The sequence below is a fragment of the Pelophylax lessonae genome (genome assembly GCF_965119305.1).
Source record: "Pelophylax lessonae genome assembly, chromosome: 7".
In the NCBI taxonomy this organism is placed as follows: Eukaryota; Metazoa; Chordata; class Amphibia; order Anura; family Ranidae; genus Pelophylax; species Pelophylax lessonae.
In genome coordinates, this window is record NC_138774.1 from 249789446 (window position 1) to 249805986 (window position 16541).

Below are 16541 nucleotides of genomic sequence, written 5' to 3' on the forward strand. Positions count from 1 at the left end.
TGTCTAAACCACAAAAGTGAGTACACCCCTAAGTGAAAATGTCCAAATTCGTCCCAAAGTGTCTATTTTGTGTGGCCACCATTATTTTCCAGCACTGCCTGAACCCTCTTCGGCATGGAGTTCACCTGAGCTTCACAGGTTGTCACTGGAGTCCTCTTCCACTCCTCCATGAAGACATCACGGAGCTGGTAGATGTTAGAGACCTTGCGCTCCTCCTTCTTCCATTTGAGGATGCCTCACAGATGCTCAGTAGGGTTTAGGTCTGGAGACATGCTTGGCCATCACCTTTACCCTCAGCTTCTTTAGCAAAGCAGTGGTTGTTTTAGAGGTGTGTTTAGGGTCGTTATCATATTGGAATACTGCCCTGCAGCCCAGTCACCAAAGGGAGGGGATCATGCTCTGCTTCAGTATGTCACAGTACATGTTGGCATTCATGGTTCCCTGGATGAACTGTAGCTCCTCTGTGCCGGCAGCACTCATGCAGCCCCAGACAATATTACTCCCACCACCATGCTTGACTGTAGGCAAGACGCACTTGTCTTTATACTCCTCACCTGGTTGCCGCCACACACGCTTGACACCATCTGAACCAAATATGTTTATCTTGGTCTCATCAGACCACAGGACATGGCTCTAATCTATGTCCTTAATCTGCTTGTCTTCAGCAAACTGTTTGCGGGCTTTCTTGTTCATCATCTTGTGCTGCCGGCACTGGGGAGCTACAGTTCATTGAGGGAATCATGAATGCAAACATGTACTGTGACATACTGAAGCAGAGCATGATCCCCTCCCTTCAGAGACTGGGCCGCAGGACAGTATTTCAATATGATAACGACCCCAAACACACCTCCAAGACGGCCACTGCCTTGCTAAAGAAGCTGAGGGTAAAGGTGATGGACTGGCCAAGCATATCTCTAGACCTAAACCCTATTGAGCATCTGTGGGGCATCCTCAAACAGAAGGTGGAGGAGCGCAAGGTCTCTAACATCCACCAGCTCCATGATGTCGTCATAGAGGAGTGGAAGAGGACTCCAGTGGCAACCTGTGAAGCTCTGGTGAACTCCATGCCCAAGAGGGTTAAGGCAGTGCTGGAAAATAATGGTGGCCACACAAAATATTGACACTTTGGGCCCAATTTGGACATTTTCAATTAGGGGTGTACTCACTTTTGTTGCCAGCGGTTTAGACAGAAATGGCTGTGTGTTGAGATATTTTGAGGGGACAGCAAATGTACACTGTTATACAAGCTGTACACTCACAACTTTACATTGTAGCAAAGTGTAATTTCTTCAGTGTCGTAACATGAAAAGTTATAATAAAATATTTACAAAAACGTGAGGGGTGTACTCACTTTTGTGAGATACACACTATATATATATATATATATATATATATATATATATATACATATACATTTTTTTAATATTTTTTAAACAATATTGATACATATTTTATACTTTTTATAATTCTCATATCTTTTCTTCATATAATGATTCAATCAATTAACATCACCATAACATTACCATTTATTTTTTCTTATATCCTCACCAATGCTTGATTCACAAACTCATTTATGTCATCCATTTTTATTATGTGTCCACCCCCAGGGCTATTCGTGGTAGCACAGTGTGGCTTTTTGGCTTAGTAAGAGGTGGGCGGGATCAGGATGTTCCCTTCCCAACCCGCCTGCTTCGCTGTATCCATATAACCACTATTGCATTGGCCGCCCAGGAGGCCTGGTGAAGGAGCATGTATGCTCCGAATGCGCGCCAGGACACGCCCATCGCTGCCACTCGAGTCCACCGGAGACGACAGCTCTTCCTCCTCTCCTCCCTGTACCTGGAGCCCCGGGTTCCACCGGAACGGTCAGAACGCGGGGATACACAGGACATCTGTTCTCCACCAGAACTCCACCACTACAGCGTGCCCCATGCATTCCATGCTTATATCATACTACATTATGTGAGTGTTTTTATTGCAATAAACTGCCTTTTATTTACTTGCTGCACTGAGATTGACACCACTCTCTCCTCCCCCCCCCCCTCCCCCTTGGCTAAGATTCTAGCTAACCACCTCAACTCTGTAATCTTATATTTAGTTCATGGTGATCAAACTGGCTTTATGCCAGGGAAAGGCACTGACATTAACCTTCAACGCTTCTACACTAATTTGGTCTATGTTCGAGCGGTGACTCCCCTGGGGTGGTGGCCTCTCTGGATGCAGAGAAGGCCTTTGACTCAGTGGAATGGGTCTACCTTTGGCAGGTGCTCCGAAACTTTGGCTTTGGGCCTAGATTTGTGTCCTTGATCCAATTATACAAATCTCCCACTGCCAGAGTTAGAACCAATGGTCTTCTGTCCTCATCGTTCCAACTCACAAGAGGTACCAGACAGGGATGCCCCCTATCCCCTGATTTATTTGCCCTTGCCATGGAACCTCTTGCCATCATTATCTGCTCTGAGATTGCAAGTCTTTCAATGGGTCCCCTGATGGACAAAATCTCTTTATATGCAGATGACACCCTATTGGATCTCCCTGATGCTTCTGGCTCTCTCGACTGATTCAGAAGAGCTATGCCAACAGAATTCAATCATCCTTATATCTTAGGATCTCGAGTCACAATGTAGACTTGTTTAATAAAAGACAGGGAGATATATCCTCCCTTACTTCTGAGGACTGCAATGAGGGACTCCTGCAGTTTATTCCACTAGTCATTTTAGCTAGATACAGATACATCCAACTTAAATGTATTCACAGGGCGTATTACACTCCATTAAAGCTTTTGAGAATTTACCCTACTAGATCTGAACAGTGCCCCAAATGCTAGACCGAGACTGGCACATTTATACATGTAGTGTGGTCTTGTCCATTAATTCAACAATTCTGGAGAGAGGTGATGTGATCAATTCTGTGGGACGGTTATCTGTTCCTATCGATCCAAAGGTACTCTTACTGGGTATATGTGACGATGCAACTCCCAACACACATGCAAGAAATTCTATACAGCTTTTTATGCCAGTAAGTCCATCCTGTCCTAGTGGAGGCAGGCTGACCCCCTCCCCCCCTACAGTTTAACAGTGGATGTCGCTGGCAGACTCGGTCATGCCTCTCTATAAGCTCACCTATATGAGTGGAAAGTGCCCTCATAAATTTGAGAAGATTAGGGAGGCTTGGGTGAAGACTAGACCTCTGGGGCTGTAGTGATTTTACCTGCTAGAGAATGGTGTGATCCATTCTGGTTATTCCTCCCACCCCCTCTCTTCCCAGGCCCTCTCCTCCAATAGATACAACAGTTTTCATTGCATGTCAATTTTGAGGCAGTTGTAGAGATGTTTGGGAAACCTCCAGCTAACATGTCTGTTTCCTAATAAACACTTGATCACTGTAAATTATCATGCTATCTTTCAGTCATTTTAAATATTTTGTCTACAAAAGTAAGCTTATGTGTAATAAAATATTTTTTAAAATTTACATCTTACCTTCCTCTAGCCACCCCTAAATGGCAGAAAGAAATCATAAAACCTGTTGAGGTTGAAGAAGGAGATTCTGTGGAATTGCCTTGTAACCCTCCGAAAAGTGCTGTTCCCCCACGTATCTTCTGGATGAACAGCAGTGAGTACAAACCAGTTTCCATCTATTGCCTATAAATGTATTTTTATAATGATACTTTTTTTGTAAAGAGTTAGAACGAGCCAAGATAATAGCAACACATCCTAAACCATAATTCAAAGAATTCCAAAATTAGAATGGAATTTTAGAGTGCCCAAGCACCACATACCAAATAAATTAAAAATGTATATATTTTTTTAACACATTATGAAAACATAATGTACAAGACAACACAATTAAAAATTTAGCAGTTGTCATGACTCTTTATTTAAGGGGCTGCTGTATATAATAAGGTCATCCTACTCATGAATCTCTTGTTGGGCTTGTCCCGGGGATCCCACTTGCTTCAACACATTTAACAGAGCTACTCAGGAGGACATGGGAGAACACAATTTCTGCTCAAATGTATAGCAAAGTATAGAAAATATATATATTCTAAATATTGTACACTATGAACACTATACTGTATACTGTACAAACACAACCTCGGTATGGTATCTGCTGTATCTACTGTAATGAGAAATTAGATAGAGCCACTAATAGTTCTATAATCTGCTATGTTATGCAAGATAAAAGACTGGTTTCAGTCTCCATTGTTGCCTACCTGGCTCCCTCCTTATCAGTAGAAAGCACAATCAGCTCCCCTCCACATTAAACTGAATACAGGCTGACTACTTTTCAAATGTCTATTTGGTAATCCTGCATTTACTGTATATTCCTGTTGCTCCCCTCCACCTTAAACTGAATACAGACTGACTGCCTTTCAAATGTCTATTTGGTAATCCTGCATTTACTGTATATTTCTACTGCTCCCATCCACCTTAAACTGAATACAGACTGACTGCTTTTCAGATGTCTCTTTAGTAAACTTTGCAATTATGTTATTGCTGTTTCACATCCATCTGTGGACATGTTCACATTATTTTGATGTTTATTTTAATTTTAAGTTTCTTATCTAAATTATGGGCTGCCTTATCTTTACAACCCTGCCCTCTTGGTCCTCTTGAAGTTTGATAGTGATGTCAAAAGTTTTCTGTGTCAACTGTGTGCCTGGAATTAACTCCTGATTGATTGTTAGGCAAATTCCATCCACACCCATCACAGTAAAAAACCAGAGCGCCTTCATGGGGGACACAGGCCAGGGAGATGCATGCTGGGGTTCTTCAAATAAAGTGTTTTTTTTAGGAGACAGCGGGTGTTTTCATTACAGCGAGGTGGAGTTGCTTAATTGCATTGCTGATCTTTATGGCACCATCCTAGGGGTTTTCTCTTCTGATTTGCTTGATTCTAGGAGGCAAACCCCCTGGTGGATGTTATATGGACATCATTTTCAAATGACCTCATATTTTGGAGTTCTAGTTTTAAATTACTAGCCCTCTTCCTTCTCATTTATGAGATATATATAGCATCTTTTTTGGTATATTTTGGGGCAATTCCCCTACATATCATGATTGTGAAGCTTTGGGGCCTATTCAGCAACAGACTTATCACCACCTTAGAATCCACACATATGAGCTCCCGACGCCTGCAAAGAAGGCTTCTTCTCACCCTGTCTGTCCTATATTGAGTTCAGCACCTATTTGGTCTTTGTAGTGCCCTGATGAAGCAATGAATGCGAAACACGTCGGATTATCCAGGGACCAATAGCCTGCATATAAACTGGGATCCGTTGGTGTGGTATATTTGGTATTTCCCGCTATTTTCATACACACGGACCTATACATTTTTGTCTCATGTACTGTATGTCTTAATGTTCAATGTTACATCTGTTTTTATTTATAATAAAATAAATACATATTTTTATATATCAGTGGTGTCTTGTATTCCTGCAACCATTATATGCCGGTATAGTCCCGCTTTTCTGGAACCTCTCTTGGTCCCTATTTTTGCTTTGTTCTAATAAAGTGTTGTTCTTTATTTAGGTGGCACTTCTGCTCTTGTAATTGCACAAAGCAAACTTCGACAGCAAATTACTTTAAAAATCACCAGACTGCTGGTGACATTTTTTCCAATTCTGCTCTCCTTCCTCTCTGAAACATGAGCTCTTTACCTCTCCTTTTCACAGTTGCGGCCTCTCTCCTTAAACTCTTTCCTTCACCCCTCTTCTCCACCCGCAATCTGTATATATCACCCTCACTTTTGCTCTCTCCTTATTACTGCACTCATCACCTACTCCTAATTCTAATCCCAGGATGCTGAGTTATGTATGTCCCTTCATATAAATCATACTCTCATGTTACCTCCCTCACTCTTCTGCTTCTCCTAACCTCTGGAGATATACCCTCAAACCCGTGGCCTCCCTTAATTAACTGTACCCAACGCACCCATCACCATCACCCCACATCCTCTGGCATCAGTAGCAATCTACGTAATTTAGTCTCCATTCCTCTTCTTCCCAAAACCAGCCTCCCTTTCTGGAATGACCGCTCTGTCTGCAACAAACTCACCGCTTTTCACAACCTCTTTGTCACTACTTTCTTTAATCTACTTTATGTCACTGAAACCTGGCTTCATGAATAATTCCCACTCCCGTGTGGGCAAAGGCCCAGGAGGAAGCAACCCCCGCCTTCCCTGCTCAGTCTGTCTCATCTGATTCTGCACCTGATGCTGCCGTGGATGTGGCCCGTCCAGGGAGGCTTGATATCACACCCCCAGATCCGTCCAATAGTGAGGACGGCTCCTCCATGGTCGCAGCAGCGAATGAAAAAGTGCTTGTAGATTCACTGATTACTGCAGTGCATGAGACTTAAAAAATGGAGGATACGGCTGATGTGGCTACGGACGTGGCTGTGTGTTTTGGTATGCATAAGTCACCTTACACTTCAAAGGTGTTTCCTTATGTGCCTTATTTTAATAGGTTTACCTTTAAGGAATGGTAACAATCAAAGTTACCCTTTGTGGTCCCCAAACGTTTTGCAGTACGTTACCCCTTTGAGGAATCACTTTTAAAAAGTGGACCCTCCTGTTTCCAGGTTGAATAAAGCAACCATGATCCCAGTAGTGGACTTACCGTCCTTCAAAGACCCGGCTGACAGAAAAATGGAGGCTGTGGCACGCAGCATTGCGGCCAGTCTTGGCCTCAGCCCTGGTGTCTCAGACTCTAGTTAAATGGGCAAAGCTTTTGTGCCAGGGCCTGGGGGGGGTGACCAGGTTCTTGCTGATTATGTTGATTTAGCGGACCAGTTGGTCCATGAGCTGCAGTTTATTTGTGATGCAGCTTTGGATACAGCTCCTGTGCTGTCCAAACGATCTGTTTTAGCGGTGGCGATTAGGCGCGTGCTGTGGCTTAAGTTCGCAGACCAAACCTCTAAAAAAGCTTTCATTGATCTGCCCTTTCAAGGTGATCGTCTGTCTGGGGCTACTCTATAAGACATTAGGGGTCTCACGGGGGGGGTTAGTTTTCTGGCGCAGTATAGGAAAGGGAAGGAGCCTCATCGCAGATGGGAGCCCTCCTTCTCAGCCCACAGAAAATAACTTCACGCTCCCAGGACTGAGATAATTCCTGCAAAGGTTCGGTGATGTCCTAACTACCTAAGGTCCCCCTATCCCTCTCCAGCAAATTGAATTACCTAGGTCTAATTTTAATTCTGACCAGGGTACTTCCTCTGCACAAACTTCAGGAACCACAGGTCATGATTCGCTGGCTGCTGTCATACAGACAGTTCTCTCTCCCGACTTGCATACATGTTCTGAGTCTGGTGGTATCCACCTTCAAGACAGTTCTGTTTGCACAGTCCTGGATGCAGCTCCTTTAGCAGGTTCAGCTCCACAGGAGGTTTGTGGCAAGGTGACGTGTTGCTCTGGTAGACGCCACAGACGTCTAGGGGCACAGTAATGCCAGTGTCATCCTCAGCTCAAGCTTCTTCCACTATTCATGTGAGGAATCAAGGGCGAGGGTCTAATCGTTCTGGGGGCTGTAAACATCCCTTGGGGGCTACCTCTCAAAAAAGACCAGTTATCCCAAGGGCTGATCTACCATCCTGTTTTACTGTCCTTGGTTTTAAATGGCTTAGTTAATGAAAGTCATGTACTGAGGGATAGAGGTATGTCTGGATCAGTGATCCCTACTATAGTGAAGGTGAGGAAGTCTTCTTCCAGCAAGATACACCATTGTACGTAGAAAGCGTACATTTCATGGTGTGAGTCAATTGGCACTCATCTTCGCTCTTTTTCTGTGTCGCAGCCTTTCTTCAACGGGGCGTTGAGCAGAAGTTGGCCTTGCGTACCATCAACGGCCAGATGTCTGCATTGGCAATCTTCTTTCAGCGACCCCTAGCCACGTACTCTTTTGTTCATACCTTCATTCAGGGGGTTTGACATGTGGCTCCACCTGTACGGTCTCTTTTGCCACCATGGGATTTAAATGTAGTGCTTTCAGTTCTCTAGAAACCTCCATTAGAGCATATTCAGGAAATTCCCGCAGGGTTTCAGAGTTGGCGGCACTATCCTGTCATAGTCCCTGTTTGGTAGTCCATAGAGATAAAGTGGTTCTTCATCCCTGTCAATTATTCCTGCTCAAAATGGTCTCTGACTTCCATTTGAATGAGGACATTGTGTTGCCTTCCTTGTGTCTCAAGCTGGCTCATCCCAAGGAATTTGCTTTGCATACCTTGGATGTGGTTCGGGCGATTTAGGTGTATCTGGCAGCTACGGTGTCCTTTCAGAGATCAGACTCCCTTTTTTGTGGTTACACAAGGACCAAGAAAAGGGCTGGCCTCTTCTTCAGCTACCATCTCAGCTTCAGCTATCATCTCCAAATGGATCAGACAGACAGTGACTCAGGCCTATTCTATTAAAGCCCAGGTTCCTCCTTTCCCTGTCACTGTGTATTCTACCCGGCGCCGAGTACTTCTTGGGCCTTCCGTTATCAAGCGTCAGTTTCTCAAGTTTGCAAGGTGGCCACTTGGTTGCTGGTGCATACTTTTACCAAATTCTACAAAGTAGATACTTTGAAATCTGTGGATGCTTCTTTTGGCAGCAAGGTTTTGCAGGCTGATGTTTAGGAGGGGCTGTTCTCTCTTAAGGGGTGTTTTTCATTACATCTTTATTTCAGATGGGGCTCCTGTGACCCAATTAGGGCTCTTTTGTTTAGCCTTGGGTTATTTGGACCACTGCCTGCCCTCTGCTTGTATGTTTGGATCTTGGAATCCAAGGGACACCCTACCATTTGCTTTCACATAAGGGTATTGGGCCTGATGGTAGCCTTCTTTGGGGCAGTACCATATAACCATTTTTAATCTAGATCATTGCAACTCAACAGTTTGGCTGTGTGGGACAAGCAAATTCCATCTGGATCATCCTATTTGCCTGACAAATAAAATCAGGCTTCCCTTAGTGTGTGGATTTCCAGTCTGGTGCTGGAATCAGAGAAGGCGTTTTTCCAGATTTCTTGAAAGGTGGCCACAACAGACGCCAGCCTGTTGAAATGGGTTGAAGCATTGGGGACCCTCTTACAGGGAACTTAGTGTTCAGCACACTGCTAGTCTGTTTCTTTCTTTTCCCTTTTGCACAGTGGTATAATTTAAAGCTATTGGGGTTAATTTACTAAAAGCAAATAGACTGCACTTAGCAAGTAAAGTGGCTCCAGAGCTTAGTATATGGGGTAAAGCATCACTTTACAAAAAATCCCGACTCACAAGAAAGAGAAATAAAAAAACAAAATTTTTTGCTTGAATATATTGGAAGTCAGCAGACCTTTGCCACATTTACTAAGCTCTGCAGCAACTGCACTTTCAGAGTGCACAGTCTATTTACCTTTACTAAGTCAATGGGGTTGATTTTTTTATTTCTCTTGCTTGTAATTCGGTATTCTTTGTAAAGCGAATGAGGGGAAATTATGCTGATTTCCATCATGCAATCATGTAAAAGCAAAAGTGCTGTATTTTTATTTTTTCTTCAATGTGATTGGATATTCTTTGCAATGTGAAGCTTCACCTCATTTACTCAGCTTTGGAGCAACTGCACTTGCAAAGTGCAAAATCTATTTGCCTTTAGTAAATCAACCCCATATGTAGGAGGAAAAACAAGAACAACATGCTTCTTGCACTGATTAGTAAGCACCTCTAGATCCCATGTAGAGCACTCCTGGACTCCTAAAACCCAGGCTCCTCAATAATGCAGAATTTGGACCAGCAAGCTTTCACTTGACTCGGTCACCTCACTATAGGCCATAAATATGATAACAAGCTTACCAAACCAATAGTGAAAAACTATTGGTGTGATATAGACATTAGACTGCTAGATACTTTTTGGGCAGGGTTTATTATGAATGTTCGTGCACACTTGGCAAAGATATGCAGGGGCACGTAACTAACTATGAACACTAAACTGTACATACATTATATTACCAAAAGTATTGGGACAACTGCCTTTACACGTGCATGAACTTTAATGGCATCCCAGTCTTAGTCCGTAGGGTTCAATATTGAGTTGGCTCACCGTTTGCAGCTATAAAGGCTTCAACTCTTCTGGGAAGGCTGTCCACAAAGTTTAGGAGTGTCTATGGGAATGTTTAACCATTCTTCCTGAAGCGCATTTGTGATGTCAGGCACAAATGTTGGAGAAGGACTGACTCACAGTCTCTAATTCATCCCAAAGGTGTTCTATCGGGTTGAGGTCAGGACTCTGTGCAGGCCAGTGAAGTTCCTCTACCCCAAACTCGCTCATCCATGTCTTTATGGACCTTGTTTGTGCTCTGGTCCAAATCATTTGGTAGAGGGGGGATTATGGTGTGGAGTTGTTTTTCAAGGGTTGGGCTTTCCTTCCCAGAGACGTTGAGGCTGCAAAGGGTGGGCCAACTCAATATTAAACCCTACGGACTGAGACTGGGATACCATTTAATTAATGTGCGTGTAAAGGCAGGTGTCCCAATACTTTGGTAATTTAGTGTATGTTCCTGTAGTCTCTCCTAATATGTTTAATCTCTCAGACCTTTCACTATTTTTGTTGCTCATTTCTGTACTCGTTATACCTTATCAATCTCCTTTTTTAAGTGAGGTCTCCAGAACTGGACACAGTATTCAAAATTAGGTCCAACAAAAGATCTGTATAGGGGAATCAGGACCTCCTTCCTCCTGTTGGTGATGCATCTTAGAATTGTATTCACTTTTCCCAATGCCTGGTCATGTTTGCTCATTATATCATCATCAGTCATCATTAATAAGTACTCCCAAATCTTTTTCCTCTGTAGTTCTAGCCAGCATTGTACTCCCAATATTGTACTCTATCAAGGGATTTTATCTGCAAGAGCATTTTTTTACCTTAAGAAACAATGAACTACACTTTCCATTGCTTTGACCAATTTTCCAGCTATGCCAGATCATGTTCCATATTACAGACAACTCCAGCAATAGCAATTAAATAGAATAGGGCCTAGAAAAGAGCCTTGTGGTACACCACTAGTGACTGGTCTCTGTTCTGAATGAACCCCCATTGCAACCACACTCTGATGTCTATCCTATAGACCAGAGATCTCCAAACTACGGCCCTCAAGCTGTTGCAGAAGTACACGTCCCATGAGGCACTGCAAAACTCTGACATTCAGACATTACTAGGCATGATGGGAATTGTAGTTCCTGAACAACTGGGGGGCCATAGTTTGGAGACCCCTGCTTGAAACAACTGCATATCCACTGAGCCACCCAAGGGTTAAGGCTTGCTTGTACAACTTCTAGTCCTGGTCCAAAACATAAACTATAAAAATTCCGTCAGGTTTGCCTTAGTAAAGCTATGCTACTTTGGGTACAGCAAATTGTGTGTTTAAGTGACCAATGATTTTTAATTTTAGGAGTGATTCCATTAGCTTGACTACAGCAGATGTTAAACTCACAAGCCTGCTGTTGCCAGTTTCTACTTTGCTACCCTTCTTGTGGATAGTTACAATATTAGCTGTGCACCAGACATGGGGAAATTCTCTTTAGAAAAGATTGACTTAACCACTTCTGGACCGGAAGGTTTTACCCCCTTAATGACCATGCCATTTTTTGCGATACAGCACAGCGTTACTTTAACTCACAATTGGTCGGTCGTGTGATGCTGTACCCGAAAAAAATTGTATCCTTTTTGTCCCACAAATAGAGCTTTCTTTTGGTGGTATTTGATCACCTCTGTGTATTTTCTTTCTTTTTTTGCACTATAAACAATTTTGAAAAAAAAAAAAAAAAATATATATATATATATATATATATATATATATACATTGTGACAGGAAGTCAGGTAAATCTGGGAATGTAGTCACAGGCAGGAGATACATTTCCACCTGATTTAGAAAGTTCACTAATTACTATAGGGTGTTGGCTACAAAGCTAGCCAGCAGGAAGTTGAAAGGCCTTCAGTGTTTGGAAGCTACAAAAATAGACCTGCAGGGGGCTCAGGAACAGAATGTTGCTCTAAAAACGACATTGTCTCTCAGCAACAACGAGAAAAGTGAAAGAGAGGCTAAATTACTGAGTACTGTGTATGAGCTCACCACTTTGAGCAATGTGGTAGATGAATTACGTGCAGACTGTGAAAGTTGGAAAGGTGAAGCCCAATGTTTCCAGCAGCAGTTAAAGGAGAAAGAAGCCTGTGTGGCAGAATTACAGTCTCATTCCCAGAAACTAGCCAATGAGGTGAAGGCTCTTATGCAGGGAAAAGGAGATTGTGAACGTAAGAGGGAAAAAGTAGAGGCGCAGCTTCTGGAATCGCAAGTCAAGGTGTCAGAAGGTGACCGAGTGTGTGCTAAGCTGTCAGAGAAGGCAAACCGACTGCAGGTTGAGTTGGACAATGTCACAAATCAATTTTCTCAAGCAGACAGCAAATCTAGAGAAATTGCGGAAGATTTTTCTATCTTGGAATCGCAGCTGCAAGACACGCAGGAACTCTTACAGGAAGAGAGGTGTCAAAGGCTGAGTTTTAGCACAAAGCTCAAACAAATGGAAGATGAGAAAAACGGCGTCCTGGAACAATTAAAAGAGGAGGAGGAAGCAAAGAAAAACCTATCAGAGCAAGTCGCAACATTGCAAGCTCAGATAGCGGCTATGAAAAAATGCATGGAAGAAAGCGTTGGTTCATTAGAGAATATTGAAAATGTGAAAAAGAAGTTTGATCAGATGCTTGGTGAGGAGAAGACTGTTTCTGCAAAATATGCAGACGAACGCGACCGTGCAAAAACGGAGGCGCGTGATAACGAGAGAAAAGCCCTGTTCTTGGCTCGCTCCTTGGAGGAAGCTCTAGAGTGTAAGGTTGAATTAGAAAGAGTTAACCAACAGCTGTGTACAGAAATGGAAAATTTGGTCAGCTCCAAGGATGATGTGGAGAAAAGCGTTCAGGAGCTAGAAAAGTCTAAGCGAGCCTTAGAACAGCAAGTAGAAGAGATGAAGATTCCGTTGCAGGAACTGGAAGAGGAATTACAGGCAACAGAGGATCTGTCCCAAAGAGGGGATAGTGTGCTTGATGCAGTTTTTAAAAGGATCAGTGTTTTGGGGTCTGTCCTGAGTGAGCCTCAGAAAAGTGATGACATGTGGCTTGAATCACCCCTTTGGAATAAACCGTTCCTTCAAAAACTTCAAACATTGGAAAATGTATCATTAGAGCTTCAGCAAACAAAGGTGCTGTGTAAGAAATATGATGATTTCTCAGTTCAGGCTGAAAACCTAGTGGAGAAAACTAAAGCGGAGAAAACTAAAGCAAGTGATATAAATCTGGGAGGAAAAAGCAAACACCACCTAGTGGAGAGGGCTAGGTCTGTTGGTGAAAACGTGAAGCAAATGAATAAGTGCCTTTCAGGGAGTGTTTCCAAAATGGAACTGGTGAAAGATAAGTGGCAGAAGTTTGATCGTGATCTTGAGATACATTCCATGTGGAGTTCAGATAGAGAAAAGGAACTAGGTGACCTTAAGTGGTCAAATAGTTCAGCAGAAAGTGCATTGAAGAAACCTGTAATAGACTGTGTTGTTGCCTTTGACCCATGTGTTGGTGGAAGGAAAGTTGATGATGTCGCTGGAAAAATGAACAGGGGTCACTTTGAAGAAATGTGTGACCGCCTGTTGTCGCAAACGAAAGGCCCTCTGCACAGCATCTTAGAGCAAGCTGAGCTCAAGAAACAAAGAGTCAATGATTGTGTACAGCTGTATGGAGAGGCAACTCAAGTCACAGAGGGACGTCAAGAGTCCCTACTTGGAACAAAGCTAAGTGAAGCAGAGGTTCTCAAAGTGTTGTGGAAATCATTTGTTGATTGCAGAGAGAGGCGTCTTAAGAATGTTGAAGACATTAAGACTAGCAAAATTGAGTTGCCTATGGATCACGGTGTAATGTTCTGGTACCTTTGGGTACCCTAATTACTCTTTCATAAGTGTATGCGCCCCACCATTCTCTTTTGGTAAGGTGCGCATACACCTTTAAGACTGATGCTGTCATCACTGAGCGCCGGACTGGATGGCTATTTAGATCGCCGGCTCTCACTCACATGTGTTCGTTCAAACTGCTTTGTGCCTTGATGCTAACCTGTCTTGAAGCTCTCATGCTTGCAAGCATACCTCGCTGTCGGAACCACGCTGCGCTGATCCCTGTATCCCGCTACCGGATCATCCGCTCTTGCCGAACCTCTCCTCTGCTACATTGCTATTAGTGATAAGTACCCCACAGGGGAAACCTCTATAACCTTTATACTAAAGCTTACACTATCTAGCTCTGCATACTAAGGACTATTACTACATCTGCATTATCTAAGATTGCTAGCTCTTGAGCCTACTACCACCTGTTCTTGCACTGGGTTGATCTCTCTTGTATGTCCACCTGCTACTCTGTCATCTGCTACCATACATGATTGCTAAACCTATCTGCATCCCATCTGCTACTATCTTACTTTCAAGAACATTTCCTTTCAAGTGTCTGTCATCTACCATCTCTACCCAACCTGTCTCTTCAGCCTATCATCACTGTGTTACTATATACATAAGTCACTCTAGGAAACATCTTATTGAGTGTGTGTATTTACTTGCTGAATTGAGATCATCCACACATGATGAGTCATTGAGAGTTGGGATTGGTGTCTCAGCGTTTCTCTACATGACTACTGAAAATCCACATCATACGTAAAACGCAGGAGCGTTACACACGGTCCTCCATGGCGGATAGGACAAACTTGTATGCAAGACAAACTTGAGAAGGAGCGAAATGATGCCAAAAATGCAGTTGAGGAATGTGTATATGAGATGAGAGACAAACTGTGTGACATTTATGAGAAATCTGTCAATGAAGATGACAGAAACAGTTTCATTCGGAAGCTTGAGGATAATAGGAGGCTTATCAGTGAGAGTCAGCGGTGCTTGACACATGCGTGCCTGGAAATCTGTGTCCCAACCCTAGGGTTGAAACAAGAGGGGGGGTATGTGACAGGAAGTCAGGTAAATCTGGGAATGTAGTCACAGGCAGGAGATACATTTCCACCTGATTTAGAAAGTTCACTAATTACTATAGGGTGTTGGCTACAGAGCTAGCCAGCAGGAAGTTGAAAGGCCTTTACCTGTTCGGAATGAGGAAATGAAGGCCTCTATAATTTGTCCAGAGGAAGTCTATGGATTGCTGCCTCCTGTCGCCGTGTGGGCTGGGAGAGGAGGACAGACATACATGTGCCTCCCGACGCCATGTGGGCATGGGAGGAGGACTGCTGCCTCCTGTCGCCGTGTGGGCTGGGAGAGGAGGACAGACAGATGAGTGCCTCCCGACAAGCTGGTGAGCATGGGAGAAGACCCCCTGAAGTGATGTGCGCTAAGGAGGGTAAACAAGTGTGAATACTACTCGAAGTGAGGTCTTGGATCGTCTCAAGGTGAGAAGAGAAACTATTTCTATGTGGAAAGAAATAAATGCACTGCTTGCTATGTGGAGAGACAAGCAAATGAACTGTGTTCAATGAGAAGAGTGTGAAGAAACAAAGGGACATGTTCCATATGAAGAGGAAAAGGGACATGTTAAATGAACTGTTTGCTGTGTGAAGAGATTATAAATGGACTATTGAGGGTCTGCTGTAGGATCAGCAAAGTCTGCCCAACAGTAGGTTGGGGACAGACTTCATTAGATAGGTTCCAGTGTGTCAGAAGGTAGCCGCCCACAGTGGCAAGGATTTATTTTGTTTTATTTTATTTTGGCTGTTTTGAGGCTTGCAATTGTGTGAAGTAAATTGCATGAATAAATCAAAGTGTTGTTTGCAACCACTTCTCGGCTATCTCTCTGTGAAAACGCACCCCCAAAGGGGTCATCCACGCCTATCACCGAGCTAATCCCTCACAACATATATATATATATATATATATATATATATATATATATATATATATATATATATATATATATATACAGATATATATATATATATATATACAGTGCCTTGCGAAAGTATTCGGCCCCCTTTAACTTTGCGACCTTTTGCCACATTTCAGGCTTCAAACATAAAGATATAAAACTGTAATTTTTTGTGAAGAATCAACAAGTGGGACACAATCATGAAGTGGAACGAAATTTATTGAATATTTCAAACTTTGTTAACAAATAAAAAACTGAAAAATTGTGCGTGCAAAATTATTCAGCCCCCTTAAGTTAATACTTTTTAGAGCCACCTTTTGCTGCGATTACAGCTGTAAGTCGCTTGGGGTATGTCTCTATCAGTTTTTCACATCGAGAGACTGAAATTTTTGCCCAATCCTCCTTGCAAAACAGCTCGAGCTCAGTGAGGTTGAATGGAGGGCGTTTGTGAACAGCAGTTTTCAGTTCTTTCCACAGATTCTCGATTGGATTCAGGTCTGGACTTTGACTTGGCCATTCTAACACCTGGATATGTTTATTTGTGAACCATTCCATTGTAGATTTTGCTTTATGTTTTGGATCATTGTCTTGTTGGAAGACAAATCTCCGTCCCAGTCTCAGGTCTTTTGCAGACTCCATCAGGTTTTCTTCCA

The 16541-nt window shown here is 43.0% G+C and overlaps 1 protein-coding gene across 1 annotated transcript in view; it reads left to right on the forward strand.

The window, feature by feature from the left end:
- L1CAM (L1 cell adhesion molecule) overlaps window positions 1-16541 on the forward strand; it is a 1053451-nt gene that overhangs the window by 197668 nt on the left and 839242 nt on the right. Inside the window, exon 4 of the mRNA XM_082263926.1 lies at window positions 3490-3612. Within this exon, the coding sequence (XP_082120052.1) occupies window positions 3490-3612 (123 nt within the window). The remainder of the gene's footprint in view (window positions 1-3489; window positions 3613-16541) is intronic.